Source organism: Agelaius tricolor, unplaced genomic scaffold (genome assembly GCF_023055355.1).
Source record: "Agelaius tricolor isolate 1412-34295 unplaced genomic scaffold, bAgeTri1.0.p SCAF_12, whole genome shotgun sequence".
Lineage (NCBI taxonomy): Eukaryota > Metazoa > Chordata > Aves > Passeriformes > Icteridae > Agelaius > Agelaius tricolor.
The window spans coordinates 14,219,357-14,233,366 of NW_027269272.1; the positions used below are offsets into that span (position 1 = coordinate 14,219,357).

General features: G+C 42.0%; 1 protein-coding gene across 11 annotated transcripts in view; it reads left to right on the plus strand.

The window, feature by feature from the left end:
• The first annotated feature begins 461 nt into the window (after positions 1–461).
• Positions 462–14,010, plus strand: part of ACAP2 (ArfGAP with coiled-coil, ankyrin repeat and PH domains 2) — a 63,240-nt gene continuing 49,691 nt past the window's right edge. For 7 of the 11 annotated variants that reach the window (XM_071437727.1, XM_071437733.1, XM_071437731.1 and 4 more), the window contains exon 1: positions 463–643. In XM_071437727.1, coding sequence (XP_071293828.1) covers positions 591–643 — 53 coding nt within the window. In that variant the 5' untranslated portion in view covers positions 463–590. Of the gene's footprint in view, positions 644–2,183; positions 2,269–14,010 lie in introns of those variants that run through there. The other 4 variants (XM_071437728.1, XM_071437734.1, XM_071437738.1 and 1 more) reach the window with 2 other exon arrangements.

Here is a 14,010-nt window from a genome sequence, read left to right on the forward strand (position 1 = left end):
CCGCGCGTGTCTCAGCCGCGAGGGAGCCATCCCCCGTTTAATGAAGAGCTGAGATTTAAAAACACCAAGCAGGTACCGGGCTGAGCGGGGCCCGGCGCCACCCGGCCTGCCCCGCCCCACGCAGCGTCACGGCGACGAACGCCGGGCCGGGCTGTGGCCGTGGCGATCCGGGCAGCCGCGGAGACGGAGCTGCCGATTGGAGCGGCCGCCTGCCCATTGGTGGTCCCGGCTGTCACTCTGAGCTCGCTGGGGCGGGAGCAATCGCTGCGGTGCCGGCGGTTGGCTGCGCCGTCTGAGCGGCCGCGCTCATTGGGCGTTCTGCCTACTGAGCCCTCCCCTCTCGCGTTGTGATTGGTCGGCGTGCCCCCCGCTCTCGCGGGCGGTCGCTGCTGGCTGCCCGGGCCGTCAGTCGCGCCCGGGCGGGGCGGGCACAGGGCGCTCCGGCCGCCGCCCCCGCCCCGAGTACCGCCCCCGCCCCGCCCCGTCCCGCCCCGCCCGCCGGCCCTGGCCCGGTCTCGCCTCGCCCCGGGTTCGCCGCGCCACCACCGCCAGCAGCCGCAGCAGCGGAGGCAGCGGCGCGCCCCGCCACCATGAAGGTGACCGTGGACTTCGAGGAGTGCCTGAAGGACTCGCCGCGCTTCAGGTGCCGCCGAGAAGGGCCGGGCCGGGGTCGTGCCGGGGGACAGGAAGCGGGGCCGGGTGTGTGCGGGGCGGGCCGGGCTGTGCGGGCGCTGGGGGTGACAGGTGTGACGAGCTGCGGGCAGCCGGCCTTGGGTGGAGGGGCAGGCAGGGGCTGTGTGGGTGCTGCCGTGGTGTGGGGGCTCTGAGGAGGAAGGGGAGGGCGGTGTGGGAAGTGCAAGGAAGAGGGGCAGCGTGTGCGGGGCTGGGTGTGCGGGGCTGGGTGGGCAGCTTGCAGGGCTGGGCTCCTGCGGAGGCACCGCCGTGAGCAGTGAGCACTGAGCACTGCTGGGGTCACGCCTTGGAGGAGATGGGGGTGAATGGTGGCGGTGCAGGGAATGCTGGTCAGCCCAGCAATGTCAGCTGAGACTCGGGCTCAGGAGGGTGAACTCTTTGGTGGTCTGTCCTCGGTTCTTCAGAGTTGTGCTCACACTTCAGTTCCCAGCGTCTCCTGCCTGCGTTCGGTGTGGCCACTGCTGGGGTGCCAGCAGCAAACAAGCTCAGTATCGTCTTACTTCCTGTTGTCAGAGCAAGGCACGCACTCCTTTGTTTTTCCCCAGTCGAGTGACCAGTTGTCTATCATTGCTGTAGGGTTATTTCTGCTTATGTCAGGCAACATTTCCCTCAGTCTTCCCTTATGTTTTTACCCATTCTATATATGTATTTTACACCGTTGTATCTAATCAACATAATCGTGCCTCTCTTTGGGATGTGTGGCTGGTGTGTGCTTACATTCACCCAGTTTCTGTGCCTGGTATTACCCTGCTAGATGGTGGACACACAAACAGCTCCATGACGTGATGTGTCACTGCTGTGCCTGTCCTGTCCCATGCCAAGCTCATATCTCAAGCGCCTGTGGCTCTGTGGTGAGCTCTGGATGTTGAGGGAAATAGTGCTGCTCTTCCTCTGCTCTCTGGCCGTATGTTCACGCCTCCTCTTTGTATCAGCTTTAGCAATCCTGTGGTATCTGGGATGTAGAGGAAGTTGGAGAAGGAAGGTTGGTTGAATGGCTTACCCTTGGCAGAAGTTGGAGTTCCTGTTCTTCCCTGCTTTGCTGCTGCCTCTGCTGCCAGTTTGTCGCTGGCTGCTTCTCCCACGGGTTTTTTGGTGGCTGTGACATGTGTTGTTGGATCCTTCAGTGAGCTGGGTGCCCTGGCAGAGGAGACTGGATGGTTCTCTGCCAGGTTAGTGAGTTGTGTCAGCGTCTCAGTGGGTGTGAAACCTACTAAGGCTTATGGGGAGTAGAGAGAGGAAACTTCACTGCCAGAAGCAAGGCTAGAGGAAGGCAGTGGAGAGTGAGACCTCCCTTAGGGCAGCAGGCAACTTTTACATTGGCTTAGCTGTTTCACAGAACTGTGTCCTGAGCTGGACATGCTTGCTAGTGTATATACATCTGAGAGAACTGTATTTAGTGTTGGTCCATCCCATTTGGTGGCAATGCAGTTGTAGATTGGCATAATTTAACAACAGAAATATACCAGTACTATTATTATTTAATTACTCATACCTGCTGAAGTACTAAATACACTCAAGCAAACAAGAAGTTGTGACTTAAATTTGTGAGCAGAAGTGTGCTGCTGTTTCTTCAAGGTAAGGCTACTAGTTCATTTGAATTTACTTTGTAGCATTCTCCTTTTGCCCCTCTTGATTCCTTTCCTTCGAGGAAAAGAAACTGGAGAAAACCCCTTGTTAGGGTGTTCTAGTACCTCATGGTCTTTCTCCCAGTCTGATACTACTACCTTTGAATAAATTGCAGAAAACCTTATGGTGTAATCACTTGATGCCATCAAAACATCCTTCCAACCTTTAACTGATAGGAAATTATTAAAATTGCTAGGCAGAATTCCTGTAGTATTTCTGAAAAAGTTCCATATCTTTCATTATTAGTCATCAATATTTGCTGTTATAATTTTGGTTATTCTTAATGTTCATATAAATTACCCAACCCAAAGAGTAGAAACCTTCTGATTGAAGGTTACTGCAGTGGTTTTATTGAGGGAGGATAGAGACACTAATGTAGAGCAAGGTTGTGACAGAGTCCTGTGTTCTTGCAGGGGGTGGTGTGGGCATAAAGCAGCTTCTTGCTCTGTGTTCTTGTAGCAAAGCTGAGCTGCAGCTTTCTCCTGACCTTGCTGAGCAGGAGGGTGTAGCCTCTGTCCTTCCTGTCAGTATACCTGTCAGAGCTGTTAAATAAAACTGTTGGGAGGTATGTAATGAATAAAAATGTCACAGGTTACTTTCTTATGGTTGTGGTGATAACTGGGAGGACACGGGTGAATCAGAGTTCCTGAGTCACTGAACCCCTGTTTTCATGGGGAACTATTTAAATCTTTCAAAACATGCTACTACAGGCAGCTTGAGCCACATGGCTTTCCTTGCTTATCTATTTCTTGTGAAGTTCATGTTGATATTTCTTGGCTTTGAGATTTAATTGGGCCCCAAATCACAACACCTAAGGTCTGTTTCCTTGCTTAAAGTGCTTGTGGAGGGATGGTGGTTTGTAGCTGTTGAGGTGCTGATATGTGATGTGATAATAATGACTATAAAGGTTCACATCAGAAGTATGAGTTATTTCATAGCAAGGCATACCAGGTTTTTTTTTTTCACTCTACAGTAGATGATAAAGAAATCTCTGAATTACAAAACCTGAAGCAATAATGGCTTATTGTATCACTAGATTTGTAAACTTAGAATATGCCAAATCAGTTTGTAGTTGGAGATTTGATGTTTAGAAACTGATTTTTGAGGTAGTGGGAAAGGCTATGAGTTCAGGCACACTTATGCCAATGTGTAGTCATGGTTTTTTTCTAAACTTGCTTTGAAAATAGTCTTGCTGAAATCACATGCTTTTCTGTCATGATCCCCTCTCCCAAAACATGGACACACCAAAGATCTGCTGAGGAAATGCGTTTGCAGTTCGTGTCAATGACTTCCCATCAAATGAAGAAGTTGGCTGAGGAGGGGTTTTGGAGCAGCCCTTGAACAATAAGAACTGAGCTGTGCTGGCAAGTTCTGTGTACATAATCATGCATTCCTGCAGTAGTTTTTAAATATGCAAATAGCATTGTGAAATAATTCTTTCTCCTTTAAACAATGAGAGTTTAAGTTTCAGAGTTTAATGGAACAGGCTTCTACGTTGCTGTTTCATTTTCATTTTTTCTTCTTCTACCTATAAAATGTTTTTTCTCAATGAGGTATCACTGTAGCAACCACATGAATCATTGGAACTAAATTACTAGAAAGGAAAAGCAATTTTAAGTGATGTGGAAATACAGCTGCTCTAAGTAGCAGTTAACAATTTTGATAAACAGCAAGTAATAGAAAAAGCAAAATTCAATTGCTCGTAATCTATGCAATTGTAGAACTCTCTTCAAAAACATTCAGGCTGATCCAGGCTTTTTATTAAAGCTGTGGTTTTGAGATCATTTCTTTGTCCTTATCTGTCACTGTTGCCAAAGTTTAAAATTTTTTGCATTTAAATTTCTATTCATTTCCTGAGACCCCAGCTGCAGAACAGATGATGGGTGAATGAGGTAGATCAAAATATAAATGAAACTGTTGTCAATTACCATTCTTAGTAAAAGTATTTTTGGGTAGTTTCTGGGTATAACTGTGGTTATAGTGTATTCCCTTCAAAGGGACTCATCTGAGGAGTCTTCCATTTTGCCTGAGCTACAGCCCTGCTCTGGGGGCAGGCCTGTGTGTGAGGCTGGCTTGGCACTGCAGTTCCCTGCTATGTGCTGGCTTTCTTCTCCTGTGGCTTTGGCCCTGCTCTGTCTGTGTGGGGCCAGCTGAGCTGCACCTCATGCTTATCCAGGGCATGCAGGTTGAAGAGGTCACTTGTCCCACTTTCTGGCTTTCTAGATTTATGATGTATTTTTTCTCACTTCTTTTGCACTGTGTAACCAATGGTTTGTCATTAAGCATCTGTTTCCCAAATAGTAGTAAACATTTTGTCACTTAAACTATGAGTAATATAAGAAAGTAACTTATTTAACCTATTTGGAGGTTCTCAGCAGTCAGAGAAATTATCAAAAGTGCCTAACCCATGTGCTTTGGTCTGCTCATTACCTTCTGGAGAAAATGTAAAGATAGGAACATCAGGAGAGTAATCCCTTCAGTTCCAGTGGGGAAGGGTGTTGGAGGGCAGCTGCTTCCTAACCTGCTGTGAGGAGCAACAAACCCCTGGTGTTCAGCCTGGGTTTATAGCTCAGCGGGGATGTGGCTCCTCTGCAATCACTGGGGCTGCTCCTGGGGGTGAACTCAGCCACATGGCAAGTGTGAAAAGGAATGAGACCAAGAACTCTGTGTACAAAATCTGGTTTGCTCAGACTTACCTAGCTGTTTTAGAACAAATTTCCAAAGAAGTGTTTGGTCTGGGCTTTCTGCCCTTGGTATTTGGGACTGAAAAGCAAGTTTGTAACGTGCTTGGCAGGGGAGGATGGAAACTATTGCAGAAGAATAGGAAAAAAGATACAATAAGTCAAAAGAAAAAGCTGCCAAGCATTTCCTTTTGAGTTTGCATTTAGCATATCTCATACTTACGTGGTTGTTAACGTTTATAATTTCCTGTATGAGACTGCAGAAGTTCACTTTTTGTAGCTGAAGTGACGTGGAGGACAGTCTAGGAGGGGTGTCGATAAGTTACACGTGTACAACATCCCTGTCCATGCTGCTGGGACTCTGGTGGAGTTAAACTTAGTTAAACTGATTCTGGGTTTCTAGTTCTGCACTTCTGTGGGGATTACAGTGACTGTCCTGTTCTACTCAGGCTCTAGTCAATGGATTTATTTTTAAATTTGTAACTATGCCTTTCAAATATACATTAAGGAAATGATTGGCCTAAAGAAAGGGAGATGCATTTGAGCACAGTGTGCAATGTCAGAGCATTTTTTTTGAGGGAAATTGTTCAGGAATAAAGAAGGTTTGTTGAAGATCACTCACAAATACATCTCCAAAAAATCTCTCACACTGCAATATCTGAAAATATCTGAAAAAACTTAGTAGTAAGTTGTTAACAATCCTTCCTAATGGAGATTAGAGAAATGTCCTGAAACCAGGATGTCTTCATTTGGTTAGTGCACCTGCATTTTTAAAATAATAAAAAGTTGGCTGGCACAATTATGAATAACAAAGGATAGAGTTATTAATGGTGATTCTTTTTCTTTATTGCTTGATTATGATTTATATTAACAAGAGCAAACTAAAAATCTTAACTACATCTCAAATTGCTAATAGGAACTTAAAATGTTAACTTCCTCAGTTTTGGTCTTTTTACATTTTTATCTGGTAATTTTTAAAAAACCCACAGTGAGAAGGGAGCTTATAGTGAAAGTAGTGACAAAATCTGCACATTATCATAACATTGCTCTAGCACAGCAGCAGGATGGTTGCTGGAGAACTGATGTTAATTAAGCCTGTACAACTGATCTTTAATGAGTACTTGCAGAATTAGAGGACAGCTTATTTATGTGTGTGTGCGATGGAACTGTAATTATACAAGTCCTTATGGCCTTTCAGGTTTTAAATATAGATTTGAAGAGGTTTGTTCTTTAGCCTGGAGTGTCTCCTTTATGTTGGCTAAGCACATCTTATGTAATTACATTAAGAACCGAAGTTATGGAGATGGCAGTTTTGTATTTTTTGGGAGGGGAGGAATAGTAATGTTAAAATCTCTGGAAAAGAAGATCAGTAAATAGAATATTCATTGGGAAGGTGGCAACTAGCAGATAGAAACCTGTGTCTTGGGCTAGATGGACTTTTTGGTGGCTCTGTTTTTTCACTGTACATATCTGTGAAACTGTTGGCCTCTGAATAGCAAATGTGCTGATTTCAGCAATGTTTGCAGCGTCCTGTGATCTCTTTTCAGGCTTAGCTTCTTGACAACCTTGCACTCAGAACCACATTATTTAGTCAGCATTTTCCCTATTCTTACTTTGTGCAGTGAACAATATGGCTTCAATTATTGCTAACTTTTTGCTACAGTAAATAATTCTAAAAATTTCCCAAAGCAAACTCTGTTCTTATAACCTGATTTTGGCAAAAATAGGAAACAAAAACGTCTAATTTCCATTGGCTACAGAAATTACTGTTTGCAGGCAAGAACCCTTTGCCTTAATCTTGATGCAGGCCTTACTGCCTGAATCAGTTTAGTATCTCAAGGTGATGCAAATGCAGAAGTGTCATGTTTACATAGGCAGGAAATAGAAGAATAAATTCTGAGTAATTCATGGTTTGGTTGTTTTTTTTTTTTTTTGCCTCTCACTTGTACATGCAGAATTCATTTTAAGAACACATGTAGAAGTTTTAAACTGTGTAAATGCATGTGTGATCTCTGAGAGCAGATACTGCTGGTTTTAGATTTAGATATTCCTGTGAGTTTAGGTAGTGATTTAGGTGCTTTGCCTTTTGTTAGTGGCAGATTTGTAACAAAAGTTAGGGCTGAAGTTGCTGTCTGCAATGGAGGACCATGGGGAGGACATGCACATTAGTGTGTGGATAAATAACTGTAATATTCTTTTAGTACATGCAGGAGTTTTCCATACTTCTGTGTGAGGCAGTGTAAATCCTGATTTTGTTGTCACTCTTTCACATGACTAAAAGATTAGATTATGAACATGAGAAATAGTAGATATTATCATTATGATCATAAACTGGACAGTTTAAGCAGTCCAGTAGACTCAAACATTGTTTTGCCTTCCTGATAATCTTTTCAAGAGGATTCCTTGTGTATGTGGAAGAATAAGGATTGTATGGTTAATGTTTATGAATATTAGAAGCAGCCAGGCCTCAGATCTAGAGTAAATCAGTTGTTGTTGTGATGCACTGACTGTGTGAGGAGAGATCTAATTTATGGAGTGATCTCATGTATACATTTTCAAATTGACAAGACACAGTGATAAACTAAGAAAATAATTTGTTGCAAAATAGTTCCTTCAAGTTCCCTTTATGAATGAGAGGAGATTTTGAACAGAGAAGAAGATGGCTGGTAAACTTATTGTTTAAGTGGCATGCTAGTGGCATGAGTCTTTCTGGAAATCAGGATTCCTTTTTGATGTTTTAAGTTATCTATTTGATATTTTAAGACTGCAGTATTCAGGGACAATACCCTTGGATAATTTTTGTAGTTTACATTTCAATATTAATGGACATTGAAATAGTTGTATTGTGCTTTTGGACAAGAATCTAACAGTAGGTGCATGTTCACAAACTACCTTTTCATTTCATGAGTTTGTGATCTATCTTCAGCAACAGTTGTTAAAAGGAAGACCTCTGCCTATGGTTTTGTCTTGATAAACATAAAGCAGAACTAGTGTGAATTTTCATGGTGTGATTTTGAAGTTTCCAAGTTGGATATAATGCAAAAGAATTTAAGTAGTGACATGTAGTGAAATGTCTTCAGTCTGCTAAAATTTAAAAAACCATATTCTATGCAAGACAATTGCAGATATCTATCTTTCTGTGTGCCAGATGTTAAGTAAGAACACATGCATATCAAAAACACATTTCTGTGCATTTGAAATATTCTAGTCTTCAGTTTTTAGTGATCTTGTAGTTATTATTAAAAATATGTATAACTTATGTAATGCCAGAGATCACTTAACAGATTTTAGTGTTCTAATATTCAGAATGACATTGTAGATGGAAATTTGAATTCAATCCTTTGGAACAAAGGAAAAGTGTGTTGTATTCAGAGTTCTGACCAAGAATGTTATCCCTTCTGTCTGTCAAAAAAAGAGATGTGGAATATGACCTGGGAGGTGGGGTTTGGGTTTCTGCTCCTGTGGACTCTACCCAGGGAGGCACTGAGCCTCTTCCGTCCCTGTCCTGTGGTCAGACAGGGATCCCTGTCCTTGGCACAGAGGTGGTGGCTGGTGTCAGTCTGTGCTGGAAGTCCTGTCCCATCCTCTGATGCCTTCCTAGATTCCAGGTCTCCAGTGACTCCCTTGCTGCCCAAGCCACTGCTCAGTGGGCACAAATGGGGCTCTGAATGTTGGTCATTTTTGGCATAAAAAGATGTAGTTTGTGTGGGGTTTGGGGGGTTTTGTTTTGAGTACTTTGTGTAAGTAATCAGACTCAGCATTTGACTGGATTCTTGTGATAAATTTCAATGTAAAGAACATGTGGTGTTACAAAAATGCTATTGGCTTTATAAAACATGCTGTTGTTATTATACTTTTGGGTTAAGATAACCCAAATAAGAACTCATGGATGAAGAAGAAATGTCGTGTACGTGCAGCAGTGTTGGGCCTTGTGTTCTTAACTGGCACTAACAAAAGGCACTGTAAAGACTCACAGGCCAACTGGAAATGTAGCTTATATCTTTCCTAGGCTTCATGTACCATCTAAGTTGGAGTTCCTATCTATAGAAAGTGTTTAGTAAATAATGACCTAGGCCCCTTCCTTAAACAGGAAAAGGAGAATGCATCTCATCTGCTGTGTACTATCCCTCCTCTTAAGCCAGATCTTAGGCTTAGGCTCCTTACAACTATTGATCTTCATTAGGATTTGATCCCAAGCAGCTCTTGATTTGTTTTAGCCATATGTGTCAGGATAAGGTGACCTGTGCCCTGGACATCAGGGCACAGGTCACCCTGTGACCTGTTTCTGCTCTGTCATTCCCAAAGGTGCTTTAGCTGACTAATTTGTGTATCTGTGCATAGATACCAGTGTTTGATCAGATAAGGCACACAGCAATAATAGAACAATTGCATGGCTCTGCCAGACAGGGCTGCTGTTAAGGATAAAGGATAAACTGTTCAAGACCACTGAGGAATCCGATGTTTCATTGAGGATGCAGCTTCTGGCTGAATTTGTGTGTTGCTAAGTTGGACTCTGTTTAAAAAGACTACACACATCTACACACCTACTCTGTGGGATTATTCCTCAAAAGAATCTACAGGATTATTCTTCAGAAGAATCTCCAGTTTGTGGAGAATGATTTTTAAAAGTACTCATTTAACTTTATTTCTTTTGTCTAGTGTCTGATTTTGAAGAATGTATCTGCCTATTTATTCTATCCTATTTGATTTATCCCAAGAGAATGATGAAAAATGACAAGGGGAAGCATTGAACGTGCCTACTGTTACAGAATATCCACTGAATTGTAAACATCAATCTTGAAAGATTTTGTTTGAAAATATTTGGAGTTGATCTGAAATGAAAAACCTTTAACATGTAATAATTAAAGGATAGGTAAGCTTCTGTTTGGTTGAAAAACAGCTTACCTGCAGTTAGCTTTGATAGATGAATGAAATCCCAGGGTCTTTAAAATCTCTTGATGACTAAAAGTAGTGGGAGAAAAGATACTAAATGTACCCAGAGAAGCTCCAGGGCTGTGGGTGTACTGCATGCATTTTGTAGTTTTTATATTATAAAGTTCCAAATGCCTTTTTTTTTTTAATAGTTTATCATCATTTGAAAGGGACAAGGAGGAAAGGCAACTGACCTTTCCAAATTTGAGAGCAGTAAATTTGAGGAAAACATGAATATACCATATTTCTCTATTGTCCTGTTTTAATGCTTATCCACTCTTTTGGTTTGAGATTGGATTAATTTGACTGAATGCTTCAGTGTGGAGACATAAAGGGCAAACAAACTGCTTTTTGCAGTATGGAGAAACAATAAAACTACAAAATAAAACTCTTAATTTACATGTAAAATGCACTTTAGGTTACTGAGTGGGAGATCCATATATGTATATTCACCTAATATCTAAATAAAAAATTCAGGTTCAGAATTTGTGTATTACAACAAAGCTGCAGCCTTCTCTCTGACTGCCAAAGAGAGCATTTGTACTGAAATATTCAACTTCTGAAATGGACAAAAAGGGTAAATACTTGCTGAAGACTTAGTCTTCATAGCAAATCTGAAACTTCCCTCAGGTTTCAGTAAAGAAGATCGACCTGATAAAAGTGGAATTGTAGACAGCTAATGGTCCTCAGCTCTTCTGAATCGTGGTGAGCTCTGGTTACAAAGACTTTGCCAGCTTATGCTGCTTTGTACACAGCAGTGCTCCTCTAACCATGGTGTAAGGTTTAAATTAGCAGCTAAGGGAGTTACAAAAAGAAAGGGACAGATGTTACCTAATGTTTCTGAAATGGAAGCAAACCCAAGATTCATGTTAAGATCATATGGTGTCTTTTTGTTTAATTGCACAGCACTCAGACCTTTAGTTGCCTGTAGTTTACTCGGGGTTTCCTGTGTTGGTGGTTGGGTGCTGCTGTATCAGTTCTGAGCATATTGATCCTGACAATGCTGTGCTGGGGCTATGGACTGATATTTACTCATTCTGCATTGGCTGCAGGTGAGGTACATAAGGGGTGTCTTTCCAAATCTTTCCAAATTAGGATCTTCACTGCTCTTCAGACTGTTATTACTTACAGCTTTTATAAGCAAAGTTGCCAGGACTCCTTAGCATCTGACTGGTAACTCCAGATCTTGAGGCTAACAGGGTGTGTTTGTTAGATGTCCTATCTTGTATCTTTTGCAGTTGGTTGCTTGATGGTTATATTTATGCTTCCACTTCCTGACCTTACTACATACTTGAGTTTTCAAATGTTGAAATCCTTCATTCCATCTGCCGCTTCTGTGTTCAAGATCCTGGGTAGTTGCTGAGATTTAAAAGATTAAAGCAGCTCTGTGATGTTGGCAACTTTTCAGCAGCAAGGCTTCTGTCCACCATCAGTTCCTTGAGCTCCTTTCTGCGGCCCTTTTTTTGTTGCAAGATCTTGATACTGTAGTCCTACTTCTTTATCTGATAGTAAATCCTCCTGAAAAGCTTTTGGCCCAGTCTTGGATGTTGAAATCACTAGTCAAGAGTTGTACAGGACATGTATTGTGATATGTTGCACTCTTCCCAACTTGCAGTGTAATCAACTTCTTTTCCATGAACCTTTCATGGTCACCATTGTGCCCCCATCTTGTTAACAGCTGTCTTCTGATGAACAAAACACTAAAGTTGAAAGATGAAGAAAATCCTGCTTCTTAGACTCTTTGTGGAGGAAAAAGGTTGCTGGTTTCCTGCTTAGGCTTACTGTCAGGCTCTCCTGGGATAGAAAAAGCTTAGGAGAAAAATATTAGGGGAAATCATTGGGAAAATAGCACTGTTAGGCATTTCTGACAATTTACTCCAAAAGAGTATTGAGAGGAAAAGTTTAAAAATTCAAGTAGGTCCAATAGGTAGCAGAGAAGTCCTTACAGTCTGTGTGATAGACTGGGTCATGTAGACTGTTAAATGCTAGTGCAAGTTTAGTGGTAATGTGTTTGGCTTCCAGACGTGGATGTTAAGGGCAATAGAAGTTGTTCCTTTTTGAAGACTGATTTGTTTATAATGTTCATTATCTTTGAGCTGTGTGTAGTCTAGCAGTAAGGAACAAATTAAGTGAAGTGTACATCTTTAAAGGATTTGTCCTACTTGTTATATTAGACCATATGAATTATTGAGGAGGAACTAAACCTTGTAGGTGCAGTGATACCTACAAGCAGACCTTTGCTTTAACAATTTTATTAATTCAATAAATACCCTTGCTTTACTTAATTTGATTATTTTCTAAGTCTTACTTGAGAGGAGTAGAGGAATGGTCCTTTTAATATTGAGGACTTGATTCCCGTGTCTCTGGGGAAATTTGAAATGCAGACAGTGTTTGCTGTGTACCTGAAAACTTGGCTTATTCATCAACATCATAATCTTCTGTTCAGGAAATGTATTTCCATATTTCAATCTCCCCAGGCTCATAGAAAATTTCTAGGATTTCAGGGTGGGGGTTCAACTTTCTGATTAAAAGTCCTACTATTCATGTAGGGCACATAGAAATTTTTTCAAGCTATTGATAAAATGTTGTGTGGCAATGACTGAAGAATTAATAATGAAGGGATTACTAGCATGAATGAGGAATTTTATCTTAGTGTGTCAGGAGAGTTCATCATCTGTTCCTCAGTATGGAGGGGCTCTGTGCCAGTGGGGAAAAAACTCTGCAGTGCCAAACCAGGACTTCAATGGGCTCTATGACAGGCTGCAACAGTGTTCTTTCTTCAGATCATATTTATGGTTATGACACATCTCATAATTGGTAAAACTCTACTTATATCTGTCCATGCTGTTATCCAAAGTTATTAGGCCTTATTGTTCCATGTATGCCTTCTTTGTTCCTCAGTAATGTCATGTTTCTTTTTAAGTCTCTGGTTGTCTGATGCCATAACATATGTACCAACTGTATTCCTTCTTGGCAAGCTGGTTAACGTGCCTCTGGACACCCTTGTAATATATGAAGGAAATGAAATGAAGTAGACAGTGATTGGAGGGAACCCTGAGAAGCTGGAGGGTAGGTCTGCCACCCAGCAGGACCTCAGCAAGGTAGGGGAAAGCACAGGTAGAAAGCTCCTGAAGTTTAACCCAGACAAATGTGAAGACTTGCTCTGAAAAGTACCAGCCCTGTGCAGCTGTGCTGGTGGACAGGGACCTTTGCAGCCTGTGACAGCCAATGGCCCTTGGTGAGCAGTGAAGAGTGGCAGTGTCCAGTGCCATTAGTCACAGTGCTGGGTGTGCTCCCCTGGCCTGAGGCTGCCCTCAGCTGCCTGTGGCTGTTTCTGAACTCAACTGGGGGCAGTTGCTTTGCATCTGAAGGGTGATCCCAAGGTGCAACTGCTGTGAGAGGAACGGGTGGCAGAGGAAGAGACAAACCAGACCAAGCAGCTGAGCAAGTGAAATATCTTCTGTGGTACACCTGCATTTTAATTTGCCTTTGCATCACACTACAGGTCACAGTAGTTCCTCTGATTAATGTCTACTGTCCTTTTTGCTACCTGACACCTGATATAGAGGAGGAGACATTCATGTAAATCATCAGGTTCATATTCTTATCTTGCAATTATGCATCTCATTTCCAGGTTTTCACACTCAGTAGTACCTTTTCTTTTTCAATCTGTCTTGAAGGTGTAGTGGATGGTGGCTGAAATGTAAGTTGTGCATTAAGGAGCTGTTCTGCACAGAATATGTGCAAGTAAGAGAGCTGTGTCTTTCTAAGATTTGAGGACAAGACTTTAGCAGTAGTTCCACTGAAACTGCAGTGGTAAAAATCCATTATTTCCATCTCATGAGTCCAAAGATATTAATGTATTCAAAAGCCCCAGAATGAATAGCAATTGATTTTGTGACATGTTCCTGTTCTTCTGAAAGTATATTCAATAAATGAATCAAAACTTTTCTCAGTTAAAAGAAAATAAATAAACACATGCTATTGGAAAATATTTTATTGTTGGGCTTTTATCATTCTGAATATTTTTATAGTGATGTATTACTTCCAGAATTAATAATTATTAGTCAGTTGCCCA